The 15,146-nt window shown below is 38.0% G+C and overlaps 1 protein-coding gene across 1 annotated transcript in view; it reads right to left on the reverse strand.

The window, feature by feature from the left end:
- Positions 1-15,146, reverse strand: part of LOC126124779 (extracellular matrix organizing protein FRAS1-like) — a 452,648-nt gene that overhangs the window by 79,586 nt on the left and 357,916 nt on the right. The window contains exon 12 of the mRNA XM_049915125.1: positions 11,616-11,914. Coding sequence (XP_049771082.1) covers positions 11,616-11,914 — 299 coding nt within the window. The remainder of the gene's footprint in view (positions 1-11,615; positions 11,915-15,146) is intronic.

A 15,146-nucleotide genomic window follows, 5' to 3' on the forward strand; every position in this document is an offset into this window, starting at 1 on the left:
GTATAGTGCAAATTCACATAGTCATCAGTCATCTGTTTGTTTTGAACGGCTTGTGAGATAAAAGAGAGGAAAAAGAATTGTTAGGGATGCATAGGGACTGCACCTGTTGTGTACGGTTTCAGGGGGAATTGGCCACCGTCCCTAAACAGCTGGAAGCTGTGTTGGCTGTGGTCAACAGGCTCCAGGATGTTGCCCTGGGCCGTGGTGACACTGGGACACCCGAGGTGAGCACTTTGGCACCTCTGGAACCTGTAGCATCACCTGTGACCTCTGATGCCACTGCACCCTTAGATTTGGGCATCCTTGCTGGTCAACACTTTCCTGATGATGAATGGCGAACCGTGGCGGGGTTGCAAATCCCTGGGCAGAAGTTGGTGCTAGCCGCAAGGCTGTACCCTTATGCCTCCGTAACAAGTTTGAGGTGCTGCCCACTGCTGAAATTACTTCTGAGCCAGCGAGGGTGGCCTCGCCTGTTGTGGCAGTGGCCAGTCTTGCTGAGAGGTCTGGACAAGTGCAGATGGTGGGATTACTTGTCATTGGGAGCTCCAGTGTTAGGCAGGTGATGGTGCCCCTTAGGGATATGGCAGCTAAGGATGTGAAGAAAGCCAATGTGCACTCCGTGTGTGTACTGGGGAGGAGTCATCCATGATGTGGAAAGGGTCCTTCTGGATGCCATGAAGGGTACAGGGTGCAACCAACTGCAGATGGTGGCTCATGTCGGCACTAATGATGTGTGTCACTATTGACCGGAAGAGATTCTTTCTGTTTTCTGGCGGCTATCTGAGTTGGTGAAGACTGCCAGTCTTGCTAGCAAGATGAAGGCAGAGCTCACCATCTGCAGCATTGTCAACAGGACTGATTGTGGACCTTTGGTACAGAGCTGAGTGGAGGGACTGAATCAGAGGCTCAGACGGTTCTGCAACCATGTAGGCTGCAGATTCCTCGACTTGCGCCATAGGGTGGTGGGGTTTCGGGTTCCACTAAATAGGTCAGGTGTCACTATACACAGGAGGTGGCTACATGGGTAGCAGGGGCTTTGTGGCATGGACTGGTTGGTTTTTTAGGTTAGACAGTCTTGGGAAAGATCAAAAAGGCCTCCGGTCTCAAAGGGTACAGGGCAAAGAAACGACAAGAATTGACCAAGCAACAGTCAGTACTGTAGTTTTAAATTGTTGTAGCTGTGTTGCAAAAGTACCAGAGCTTCAAGCGCTGATAGAAAGCACTGAAGCTGAAATCGTTATAGGAACAGAAAGCTGGCAAAAGCCAGACATGCAAACCGTGTTCAGAAAGGATAGATTAAATAAAGTAGATGGTGGTGTGTTTGTGTCTGTTGGTAGTAGTTTATCTTGTAATGAAGTTGAAATAGATAGTTCCTGCAAGTTACTATGGGTAGAGGTTATACTCAACAGCTGTACCAAAATAATAATTGGCTCCTTCTACTGACCCTCCGACTCAGATGATATAATAGCTGAACGGTTCAAAGAAAACTTGAATCTCCTTACAAACAAGTACCCCACTAATACAGTTATAATTGGTTGAGACTTCAATCTGCCCTTGATTTGTTTGCAAAAATTCATGTTCAAAGCCAGTGGTAGACAGAAAACATCTTCCGAAATTGTACTAAATGGTTTCTCTGAGAATTACATTGAACAATTAGTGATTGAGCCCACACAAATTGTAAATGGTTGCAAAAACACACTTGACCTCTTAGCCATAAATAATCCTGATCTAATAGAGCACGTCATGACGCATACAGGGCTTAGTGAACACTAGGTCATTGTGGCGAGGCTCAAAACCATATCAAACAAAACCACTAAAAATAAATCCAAAATATATCAATTTAAAACAGCAGATAAAAATTCATGTGATACCTTCCTAAGAGAGAGTCTCCATTCCTTCCGATCTAATTATGTAAGTGTAGACCAGATATGGCTCAAATTCAAAGATACAGTATCGACAGCAATAGATAGATTCATACCGCATAAGTTAATAAGAGATGGGACTGATCCACCATGGTACACAAAACATGTCAGAGCACTGTTGCAGAAGCAGTGAAAAAAGCATGCCAAATTCAGAAGAACGCAAAATCCCCAAGACTGGCTAAGTTCCATGGAAGCTCAAAATTTAGTGCAGATGTCAATGCAAGATGCTTCTAATAGTTTCCACAATGAAATATTGTCTCAAAATATGGTAGAAAACCCAAAGAGATCCTGGTTGTATGTAAAGTACACCAGTGGCAAAAACAGTCAATGCCACCAATGCGCGATAGCAATGGAAATGTTACCGATGATGCTGCCACTACAGCAGAGCTACTAAATACAGTTTTCCGTAATTCCTTCATGAAAGAAGACAAAGTAAATAATCTAGAATTTGAAGCCATAACAGCTGTTAACATGAGTGACATAAAAGTGGATATTTTAGGTGTTGCGAAACAACTCAAATGACTTAAGAAAGGCAAGTCTTCTGGTCCAGATGGTATACCAATCAGGCTCCTCTCAGAGTATGCAGACACAATAGAATCTTTCTTAGCAATCATATACACTCACTCACTTGATGAAAGGTCTGTTCCTAAAGACTGGAAAGTAGCACAGGTCACACCAATATTCAAGAAAGGAAATAGGAGTAACCCATCGAATTACAGGCCCATGTCACTGACCTCAATTTGAAGTAGGATTTTGGAGCATATATTGTACTCGAACATTATGAATCATCTTGAAGAAAATGACTTATTGATGCATAACCAACATGGATTCAGAAAATATCGTTCTTGTGCAACACAGCTAGCTCTTTATTCCCATGAAGTAATGAGTGCTGTTGACAAGGTATCTCAGATCGATTCCATATTCCTAGATTTCCAGAAGGCTTTTGATACCATTCCTCACAAATGATTATTAATCAAATTGCATGCATATGGAGTATCATCTCAGTTGTGTGACTGGATTTGTGCTTTCCTCTCAGAGAGGTCACGGTCCATAGTGAGAGATGGTAAATCATTGAGTAGAACAGAAGTGATATCTGGCATTCCACAAGGTAGTGTCATAGGCCCTCTGCTGTTCCTGATTTATATAAATGATCTAGGTGATAATCTGAGCAGCCTTCTGAGATTGTTTGCAGATGATGCTGTAATTTACCATCTAGTAAAATCATCAGACATTCAATTCCCAATTACAAAATGATCTAGAGAGAATTTCTGTATGGTTTGAAAAGTGGTAATTAGCACTAAACAAAGAAAAGTGTTAGGTCATCCACATGGCTACTAAAAGAAATCTGAAAAACTTTGGGTATACGATAAATCGACAAATCTAAGGGCTGTCAATTTGACTAAATACCTAGGAATTACAATTACGAGGAACTTAAATTGGAAACACCACATAGATAATATTGTGGGGAAGGCGAAACAAAGACTGTGATTTTTTGGCAGACCACTTAGAAGATGCGACAAACCCACTAAAGAGACAGGCTACATTACACTTGTCTGCCCTCTGCTGGAATATTGCTGCGTAGTATGGGATCCTTACCAGGTAGGATTGACAGAGTACATTGAAAAAGTGCAATGAAGTACAGCTTGTTTCGTTCTATCATGCAATAGGGGTTAGAGTGTCACTGATATGATACATGAGTTGGGGTGGCAGTCACTGAAACAAACGTGGTTTTCTTTGCGGTGAGATCTATTTACAAAATTTCAATCACCAACTTTCTTTTCTGAATGTGAAAATATTTTGTTGACGCCCATCTACATAGGGAGAAATGATCATTATAGTAAACTAAGAGAAATCAGAGCTCAAACGGAAAGATTTAGTTGTTCCTTTTTCCCACACGCCATTTGAGAGTGGAATGGTAGAGAAGTAGTATTAAAATGGTTTGATGAACCCTCTGCCAGGCACTTAAGTGTGAATTGAAGAGTAACCATTCCTGTCAATTGTTCCCTAATGCACTCTCTGAAACTCTCTACAAACTCTGGTTCTTTCAGTTTATCCAGGTTCCATCCCCATAAATTCCATCCTTTTTGCAGTTTATTCAGTTTTAATCTACAGTTCATAACCAATAAATTGTGGTCAGTGTCCACATCTGCCCCTGGGAATATCTTACAATTTAAAACCTGGTTCCTAAATCTCTGTCTTGCCATTATATAATCTATCTGAAACCTTCCAGCATCTCCAGACCTCTTCCACATATACTAGCCATGATTAAGTTATGCTCTGTGTAAAATTCTACCAGGTGGCTTCCCCTTTCATTCCTTACCCCCATTCCATATTCACCTACTGCTTTTCCTTCTTCTCCTTTTCCTACTATCAAGTTCCGGTCCCCAGTGGCTATTAAATTTTCATCTCCCTTCACTATCTGAATAATTTCTTTTATTGCATAGTACATTTCTTCAATCTCTTCATCATCTATGGAGCTAGTTGGCATATAATCTTGTACTACTGTGGTAGGTGTGGGATTTGTGTCTATCTTGGCTACAGTAATGCGTTCACTATGCTGTTCATAGTAGCTTACCCATGCTCCTACTTTTTTATTCATTATTAAACCTACTCATGCATTATTCCTATTGTGTTTTGTATTTATAACCCTATATTCAGTTGACCAGAAGTCTTGTTCCTCCTGCCACAAAAGTTCACTAATTTCCACTATATCTACCTTTAACCTATCCATTTCCATTTTTAAATTTTCTAACCTACCTGCCCGATTAAGGGATCTGACATTCCAGACTCCGATCCGTAGAATGCCAGTTTTATTTCTTCTGATAACATTGTTTTCAGGAGAAAGAAATCACAGTAAGACTCAGTTTTTACAGTTTCTACCACACAATTCAACAATACCCGATATTTAATTTCACAGAAAGGGCATACGATTATTGAAACAGAATAATTCAAGTTTCTAGTTGTTCAGATAGATAGTAAACTGTCATGGAAAGCCCACGTTCAGGATCTTGTTCAAAGACTTAATGCTGCCGATATTTAATTTCACAGAAAGGGCATATGATTATTGAAACAGAATAATTCAAGTTTCTAGTTGTTCAGATAGATAGTAAACTGTCATGAAAAGCCCATGTTCAGGATCTTGTTCAAAGACTTAATGCTGCCACTTTCACTATTCGAATGATATCTGAAGTAAGTGATCATTTGACACGAAAATTAGTCTACTTTGCTTATTTTCATTCACTTATGTCATATGGTATCATATTTTGGGGTAACTCTTCCCATTCTAAATGGATATTTTTGGCTCAGAAATGAACTGTTTAGGCAATAAGTGGTGCAAATTTGTGTACCTCTTGTTGCCCCCTGTTCACTAGTCTGGGTATTTTGACATTGCCCTCACAATATACATATTCTTTACTGTCATTTCTTGTTAACAATATCAGCTTATTCCCAAGAATTAGCAGCTTTCACTCAGTTAATACTTGGCAGAAATGTGATCTGTAACTGAATCGCACTTCCCTAACTCCCATGCAGAAAGGTGTGCAGTATACTGCTGCATCCATTTTCAATAGGCTATCATGAGAATTCAAAAATCTTAGTAGTAATCCATATGCTTTAAAATCGAAACTGAAGAATTTTCTCATGGTTCACTCCTTTTATTCTGTTGAGGAGTTCCTTGAAAAATTAAGCTGATTCTTATGTTATGTTGTTGGTTGTATTTACTTAAACTTGTGGCTTGACTTTTTTTCTGGTTCATAAACTTTTAATTTTATCTGTTATTACTTTTATGTTGTAATTTCATGTACCGACACGTTCCACGACCTCGGAGATTTGCTCCTCAATTTGGTCCTATGAAACGAGACGTGTAAATAAATAAATAAATAAACATATAACCATGCGTTACTTCATGTTCAGTCTTAGTAAGTCGGCAATTCTTTTTAGGAAGATGCTAATCTTACCATTTGGTGATCTGCACACACACAAAACAATCTAAAATCATGTCACTACACCAGTCATTTCAAAGTCTTTTTCTGTAGCTATGGGTAGTCTCACACATTTATTGTTTGTAGTCTTTAGGGCTTTCCTGTTTTAATATATACTGAAACTCCACCACCTTTATGTTTAGGCCCATGGAAGTAACGGGATAAGATATAGTCCTTTATTGTCCAGTGATCTATCTGGCTTCCAGTTAGACCATGCTCACTGATACATAATACGAGGTTTGTTCAAAAAAATCCAGAACTTTGCACACAAAATTTTTCTATGCTTACCTTTTACTGTTGTGTGTGGTCTTCTTCAAAACACTCTCCTCTGCAATTGATACACCACTCCCAATGCTGTTTGCACTGCTGGAATCAGTCTTGGTACTCCTCTTGCTGGATTGTGTGAAGTGCTGTCTGCAAATTTTCTTTTACCATGTCTACATTGCAAATCTTTGTCCTTTCAATAGGGTTTTCAACTTTGGAAATACAAAAAAGTCCACAGGGGTCATGTCTGGAGAATACAGAGGAAAAGGCAGCAAAGTGTTTTCTTTACTTGTGCAATAGTCATGCATCAACAGGGATTAATATGTTGGTACATTATTGTGATGCAAGAGCCATGAATTGTCTCACCATGTTACAGGCTGTTTCCTTCTCACATTTTCTGGCAGGAGTTGCAACACTTCCTGATAGTACCACTGATTAATAGTTTGTCACTGTGCACAAAATCATGATGAACTAATCCTGCAAACTCAGAGAAAACTGTCAACATGGCTTTGACATTTGAACTGACCTGTTGAGCATTTTATGGTCTTGTGGAACCTTTCCCAAACCATTGTGAAGGTTGAACCTTGGTGTCAACATCATAACCATAGACCCACATCTTATCATCAGCTGTGATTTTCTTAAAGAAAATCTTGTTCTCATTTGTGTGATCCAGAAGCTCTTCACAGATTGCAAGGTTAAGATCTTTCTGGTCTTGAGTGATGAGCCATGGGATGAATTTGGCAGCAACACAATGTATTCCAAGATCCTCTGTCAGGATTTGATGACAAGATCCAAATGAAATGTTACATTCTTCTGCAATCTCTTGGATAGTCAGTAATTGATTGGCATGCACAATTTTGTTGATGTTCCTCATGTGAGTTTCATCAGTAGATGTCCAATGGCATCATGAATGAGGGTTATCTTTAACTCCTGTCTGACCATTTTTAAGCCATGTGAACCATTCATAACACCAAGTACAACTGAAGCACTCATCACTGTAGGCTTCCTGCTTTATTTGGTGTGTCTCTGTAAAGGTTTTCTTTAGTTTCATGTAAAATTTAATGCGAACATGTTGCTCCTCTACCCCTGCCATCTAAAAATTTGTAAACTATGTGACACAATGTTCCACTCAACACAATCTTGAAAAATAACTAACAGACATAATTAACAATGAAACACAGGTGTGTGCAGTGATTCCAACTGCATTTCACTTCAACACTCCATTCGTGCAAAATTATGAATGTACCAGAATTTTTTGAACAGACCTGTGCATTTAGAACTACTTCTGCTTCAAGTTTTTTGTTTCCAATGTGTTGAATATTCTGATGTAGTACTTTTATATAACTTTTGTTTTGCTATGTTACATGGACTATGCCACCACTCAGGTAAAACATTACTTATGTAGGAACTAACTGCTACTCTCACTGCTATACTAAAATCATGTTTTATTATTGTGAATTTTAGTTTCTGTATGATCACCAATTGAGGGAACGGGTTTGCTGACTGTAATATATTTAAAGTTGAGATAAGACCTGTGTCAGGCGCATCATTGTTCACATGGACCATTCCTAGTTTCTTATTTGATTTTTCATATTTGTGCTTTAAATTGCTCAATATCCTAGATTGTTACCAAATTTATATAGGGCACAATGAAATAGCATACAACCAACCCTAGACCAGTAATTAAGTCACTAAATGTATTAAATGGTGTGTGCTTGCCCACTGGTAGTCATACAAGGGACATTGCTGTTGGTTGGTCTCATCCAGGAGAAAACAGCAATAGCATGCTATGGGTTCAATACAGCCCGAAGTATTGTTTTAACAACTTTTTCAGTGGTCCTACTTTCCACATAGGACTACTGGAAAAATTACTAAACCACTACTTTATGCTGTATTGAATGCTTCATCACTAGTCAGACATGACATATTAAGTTGAGGATTATAACCCTTCATCAAGAAGATAAAGGTATAGAGAGGTCACCCATACCCTTTGTATGTAGTGCTCCTACAGGTCTGAGGCACAAATGATGATGGGAGTTTCTCATTCTAGGCCCACACAGTGAGTGCAAAACTTTGATGGGAGGGATTATCTTCAATGTTCATCATAGTGAAGAGGAAGTAACATGACCCAAACATGAAGATTGTCCAGCACAACCATACAGAGTACCACTGACAAGGTCTATATCTAGGATGCTGTTGTTGGCTTCTGAAAACACTGGAAGAGGGAGCAATGCTACAAGCTGCATTGATTGCAATACATTGTGGCAATTAATTTTGCTGCCTGTTAAGTTGTGGGTCATCATTTCAGATCTGATCACTAGCAAATAATTGTCATTTAGTATTTATCATTTCTAGAAGCTTCTCAAAATTTCTTATGTTTGGAATATTCTGGAATATTTTATGTTCATATAAACAGTAGCAATCTATGTCCAAGAGGAATTTCTGTTCTGTCTGTACATTGGTGTCCACAATAAATATATTTTCAGTGCTAAGTGTCATATTTCACTGATGACACTACTTTGAGGTTTGAACTTGATAGTAGTTATAAAGTGACAATACTGTATAAAGTAAATAACCACAGATCTTACAGAAGACTTTTTAAGTATCTTGGAATTCTTACACTCGGTTCCCAATCATTTACTACATAATCATTTTTTTCCTCTTTTTTCTCATAATTAAAATCAGTTTTTGCCAAACTGTTATTTACACAGTCATAATACAAGACACAAAAATAATTTCTATGTAAACATTCTCATTGTCTTGCGTTCAGAATGGAGTTATGTACTCTTGATATTCAGCAAGTTCTTGACTGACAGAAAACAGGAAATTGGGAAACCCGGCAAAATCAAAATAAAATTAAAAACATGCCTCACTAACCACTCATTCTACAAATTACCTGAGTATCTAAATTGAGGAGTCGAGAAGTTCTGTTAGCTACGTGGCAAGTAGCAATGTTCATAATAAAGCTACAGGACAAAAAGCAATGCACTATAAATAAGGCTCAGTATTTACAGACATAGGATGTATTTGCTTTGAAAAACAAGACATATCTGCATTGAAAAATACCTTCATAATCAAGTAAATATTAAGCTGCTAACAGCACAAAAACTTCAGTTCTATGGTACAACTGAAGAGACAGAAGCCTTTTTTCCCAAAGAAGCAGTTTTCTTTCTAATGTACTCAGTTAAATTTAGATATCACAAACATGTACAGCATTAAGCAGTGTAGCAATAGTTTATTGTTAATACAGGACACAGTCTTTCCTACTCACCCTGTCTGGTAAGTCTCCCATGCCCTGGGATTCTGGGTGACTTTTCGAATCTCTACCCCTTTTCCTAATCCTCTCCAGTTCCTCTCCATTCACCCCTCTTCATTCACCTTCAAACCTTCTGCTGGAGGAAGCAGTCACTGGCTCTGAAAGCTTGCTTTTTTATATGTGCATTCTCCTACCACCACTTGGTGAGTAGATTTTGTATCTATCTAATTACTTTATATTGTCAAGTATTCATATTATGAGTATTATCAGAGCAAGTGATGCTATTCAACCTCTCTACATTTGGTGGTAGTCATTCATTCAAATGGACAATTGGTTGGCAGTCATGCAACCATAAAATACTGTGCATATTTTACAGTATACCTCTGACAGGGTGTGGTATGCTTGTGATGAGATTGGATTAGAATGGCTGGATGGGCACAAAGACCAGTCCTTGAATCTAAGTCTTTGCAGGGATACTATTCACATTCAGCAGACTAGGGCTGGTGGGATATAAGGACACACCAGAGTGTTTCATAGATATGTTGGGTGCTGGAGTAGCACTCCAGAATGTATGGTAAGGATTTATCTAATTCTGAGGGCAACAATAGGTACCATAAAGCGGGTTGACTTTGAACATTTTAAATTCATTTTTGTAAATTAAACAGAATCTTCTGAAAGATATCAACATTAAACTTTTTGGGAAGTTGCAAGAGGTGTTGCTGAATATGATAAAGCAGATTATACATTTTTATCCCCCAGGCCTAGCTAATTTTTTTAAAAATTTTTCACTGTTCAATTTCACCCCATTGGTTGGAGTCACTTTGAACACGGAAACATTTGCCTATTCTGTGGGAATCATGAAAATTACTGTTAAAATGACACCCCTATCATATGAAACAGCATGACATTTTGTATATAAATATAGTTTTGAAAGAAACTTATTTAGAAAAATTTGAGTATTTTTTATGAGTTTTCTTTAATCACCTGAAACTGTTCATATGATACGGCTTGATTTTGCTAATAATGGAAATGGGTGCTGAGCTAGTTATGAAATAAGAAAATTATTTAAAAACAGATCTTTTCAAAACAATCTGTATGACTTTAATAAAATAAATGAAAAAAAGTTATTACCTTTTAAAGAATTACATCTGTAAACACTCTACAGAAAAGGAAGTTGCCACAAAAGGGTGTCCACTCTAGCAGATGTCATAGACATCAAATTTAAACTCAAAATGAAGCCTTTCCCTTCTATCTACCTCAGAATCAGGTGGAATCCTACAAATGACATCTTTCTCAAAATCTGACACATTGGGAACATTAGGCCACAGAAAGAAACTTCATCTGATTCCACATTGGAATGCCATTTCCTCATAAGTGTAATTTCATCATCAGTGATAACATGTCCAACACTATTTTATACTTTTCTTTGAAGGAAACCACTAAAACATGTTTTCCATGGAGCTGAGGGAAAGCACTGTTCAATGTCACCCCTTGAAAGACAATCCTTCATATTTTATTTTTTTACATCACCAAAGAATAATTTTAACATTTTATGCTTTCTGTAAATGTTCATTCAAGTGTTAAACTTGCCCATAAAAACCCATTTCAAATTCTAAACTAAAAAGTGCTTCTAATAATAGGCAAATGTTTTTGTGGTTGTGAAGGACCTTACATTTCCAGAAAATTATTTTATTTTCTGGCATTGGTATACAATGTTATTTCATATCAACTGTCATATCATCTGAAAGTATCGATTATTGACAATATTTAATGACTCTGGACTCACTTCCATATTTACACACTAGAGTGCAGCATTTGTTTTAAAAAGACGCTAAATTGCTGTTCAAACCACCTCACCGTTCAAAGTCACCCCACTTTACGGTAGTCAAAGTCCTGGAGAAAGATACTATTTTAATCTTTCTGAGATAGCATGTCTTGGAAATGATGCATTACCTCATGACAAGGTACACAGCTATATCAGGGAAACAGACATTGAATGTTTTAAGTTAAAGATGTTATTTTGATGTTTCATTAACAAACATCATGATGAATTTTTTTTTGAAGTACTTAATTGTATTCTTGCTTTCCCTAGAACTAATAGCAATAACAAAAAGCTGACTGAATATTTCTGGTGCTACTTGTTACATATATTGACACATTACAATCACAGGAAGCAGTTCTGCAATAACAAACCTGTTATTTTCTTTGTCATTGAGGAAGGCACTTCCTTGATATGTGTTGGAACAGGGATTTTGGTTAATGTATTGACTCTCTCTCATGAGCTGGTGTGGTGCTTCAATCGGTCCAGTAGAAATAATAGGCACTGTTCCATCAATATGTGGTACCTCCACACGAATGTGCACCTTACTGTTGTTTTGTTTTTCATTACCACTGGTGAATGTAGCTAAGAATGATGGAGCTTCATTGGAAGCTGGACACAGCTTTTTGGATCCAACTTTTACTGTTGCACTTCTCACAGGTAGACCTTCCACCTGAAAATGTAATAATCTAAGAAGGATGTTTTCAATATGACCATGAATATACAGTGGCTATTGCAGTATTCTGATTGTTGTAGAAACTAATTATTAATTCTACAAATGTGATTTTCTATGTAGCTGTGAAGTCAGAGACTTAACCTGTGTCATTGATGTGACAAAATATTATCTGAGGGGAATATCAAGAGACTCAATGATTAATTTGCGTAACAGGTGTGATACACCTTTCACATTAAACATCATTTACTGTTTATATGTAACTTAATTAATATAATCACACATCCTTGATTTCTATATTCTGCATGATAATGAACATGCCAAAATTAAATATTTACTTAATACAATATTGATTAGCACTCTCCTGATAACCCCTACAAAGTAGCAGTCTGGAATGTGTGTTGATATACATGTGAATCTATAGTACTGTCTACTGCCACCAGATGGTGTTGCTGCTTCCCATTGGTCACACATTGCAGCAACATTTGTTCTGGCTTCTGAATACACTGGTGGAGATTGATAAGACAAAATGGAAGCAGACAAGCATGGGACAATGTGGTTTCTGTAGAAGGAAGGAGTGACTGTTTCAAACATGAGAGGTTAGCAGCCATATGTGCAGATAAGCATCAAGTTGCAGATCCATATTTTGTTGGGTATCAGAGTTCTTAGACAGCAGGAAACGTGCTGAAAAATGCAAAAGCACTCAGCATCAAGCAACTGCACACAAACTGTCACTGCCCTGTTTGTCAATTGATCATGGGGTACGGGTGAATCACATTTGATGAACATAGAGAAGGCCATGGATCTATCATGGGGAACCCTCCACAACATTATCCATGAGGATCTGAAGAAGAAGGTGTGTGCACAATGAGGGCCCCATCTGCTCTCCACTGCATAGAAACAGAAGTATGTGGAGATACATCAACAGTTGGAGCAACAGTAAAGTGAAGATCAAGTAGAGTTCTTTAAGAGTCTGCTTACAATCACAGACTCATGGTTCTTCCACAAGACTCCAGAAAAGAAACATCAATCTATGGAGTGGAAGTATACTGTGAGCCCTCATCCTTGAAGTCACAGACAGGACTATTCATACAGAAACAAGTGGTGAATGTGTTCTGGAATGAGGAAGGGATACTGCTGGTGGATTTGCTTGCTCCCAACATGACCCTCAACAGTGATCAGTACTATAGTTCACTGACACATTCAACTACACTGCCACCGAAATAGGAATTGTGATGTTCCGCTCCAACACGACAATGTGCAGCCATATGCCAGTGGCCAGACCATTTCCATTGTGCGTGAAATGGCATTTACTGTGCTCCACAACCTCCATATTCACTGGATCTGGGTCCTATCAACTGTGCCCTATTAATAGCAATGAAAGAGGTTGTTGGGCTAAGAAGTTCACCACAAATTATGAACTTTATGCAATTGCCCACCAGCCATCCATGACCCTCCCAAATAATGGTTTGTTACACACATACGGAAACTATCAGAATGATAGCAAAAGTGCATAGACATTGTCAGGAAATATCCATAATATAATCTGTATTCATTTGCTCAGTAAATGGTTCCTGAGAACACAAAAAAATTTTAGTACCAATCATTTTTGAATGCTCCAAGTAAAATAAGTCATATGCTTATGATTTTCATTATCTTGATGTGCAGTGACCTAAAGATATGCCACACCTCCCCCTCCCTCTTCCTCTTTTGTGTAGGGCTGAAATGATTAAGTATCATACAGGATAACAAATGGGCATGAATATTTTTGTGTGGATATTGGCTGTTAGCTCTTGTCTGCATCTGGCTAAAGATGGCAACTATTTTCAACAAAACATGTAACACTTTCCAGAATGAATCTATCTCTCTGAAACTTCCTGGCAAATGAAAGTTGTGTGCTAGACCATGATTTGAACCTGAATTCAAGTGTTACATGGACTATTCTCTTACTGACTGAGCTATCTATGGACAACACACCCTTACATTCTACTTCCATTAGTACCTCAGCTCATATCTTCCAAACTTCACAGAATTTCTCCTGCAACATGAGCACTTCTTGAAGAAATGATATAGTGGAGAACTGGCTTATTCACAGCCTAGGGGACTGTTTCCAGAATGAATCTTTTGCTAATCAATATCCTTTTGTCTAGGGGTGTTAAAGAATACAAGAGAACTGTGTGGTTTTAAGATAGTGGAGAGCTACTGGCAGGAACTAAGCTGTGTGGCAAGTTGTGAATTAACCTAAGTATCTTAGTTGATAGGAACACTGCACAAAAAAGCCAAGGTTCTCAGTTTGAGTCCCAGTTTGTTACACAGTTTCATCTGCCAGGAAGTTTCGAAACAGTGCACATTCTGCTGCAGAGTGACCTGCTACACCTTTCTAACGCAATATGGAAATGTCCTCATGTAGTTGTACAAATCCACTGATAACTGTGCTGTCTTTTCTGCCTGAGTGAGATCCGGAAAATATTTATATGTTTTTTATTTCAATGCGTTTATGTTAGCTATTACTCAATATATTCACACAATTGTGTTACATGTGGAGTTACCAGTATCCTTACAAAGTAGTATCCCCATTCTCAAGTGAGACAGGACTTTGCACAACTTTGACCACCACGATGTATTAGCTGAGGGCCAATAAAAACAAGAAATGGGAACCTCATTGTCAAGAGCCACATTGCACTTTATTCTAATAATTGAATGAAAGGCAATGGAAAAGAATTGTAGCTGTCCCAAATAACAAATGTTACAAAAATGTTCAGTCCTTGTCTTACACTCAGAGGTGGTTATTGTCTGTGACAGTGCACAATCTGTTGTATGTTATTTTAAAAGTGTGCATTGGGGGTGTAGTCACTGTGATTAAGGTGATTAATAAACAGTAGTTAAAGAAGAAGTATTCAGAAGAAAAAATATTTGAAGTTTCATGTTTTTGTTATTTACAAATCCCATTTATTTTACCTCAATTTAAAAGAGTTATTGGAAATTTTATCATATAAAAGATAAAGAAGGTTGAATGAATAAAACAAAAATTATGAAATCAAACAATAGAAAATCCAGGATGGAATGAAATGCATTATGAAAAGGAAAGTTGCTCCTCACCATATAGCAGAGATGCTGAATCACAGATAGGCACAACAAAAAGATTGTCACAAATAAGCTTTCGGCCTGCAAGGCCTTTGTCAAAAATAGATCCCCCCCCCCCCCCCCCCCCCACACACGCACGTGCATGATT

Source organism: Schistocerca cancellata, unplaced genomic scaffold (assembly GCF_023864275.1).
Source record: "Schistocerca cancellata isolate TAMUIC-IGC-003103 unplaced genomic scaffold, iqSchCanc2.1 HiC_scaffold_426, whole genome shotgun sequence".
Classification (NCBI taxonomy): domain Eukaryota; kingdom Metazoa; phylum Arthropoda; class Insecta; order Orthoptera; family Acrididae; genus Schistocerca; species Schistocerca cancellata.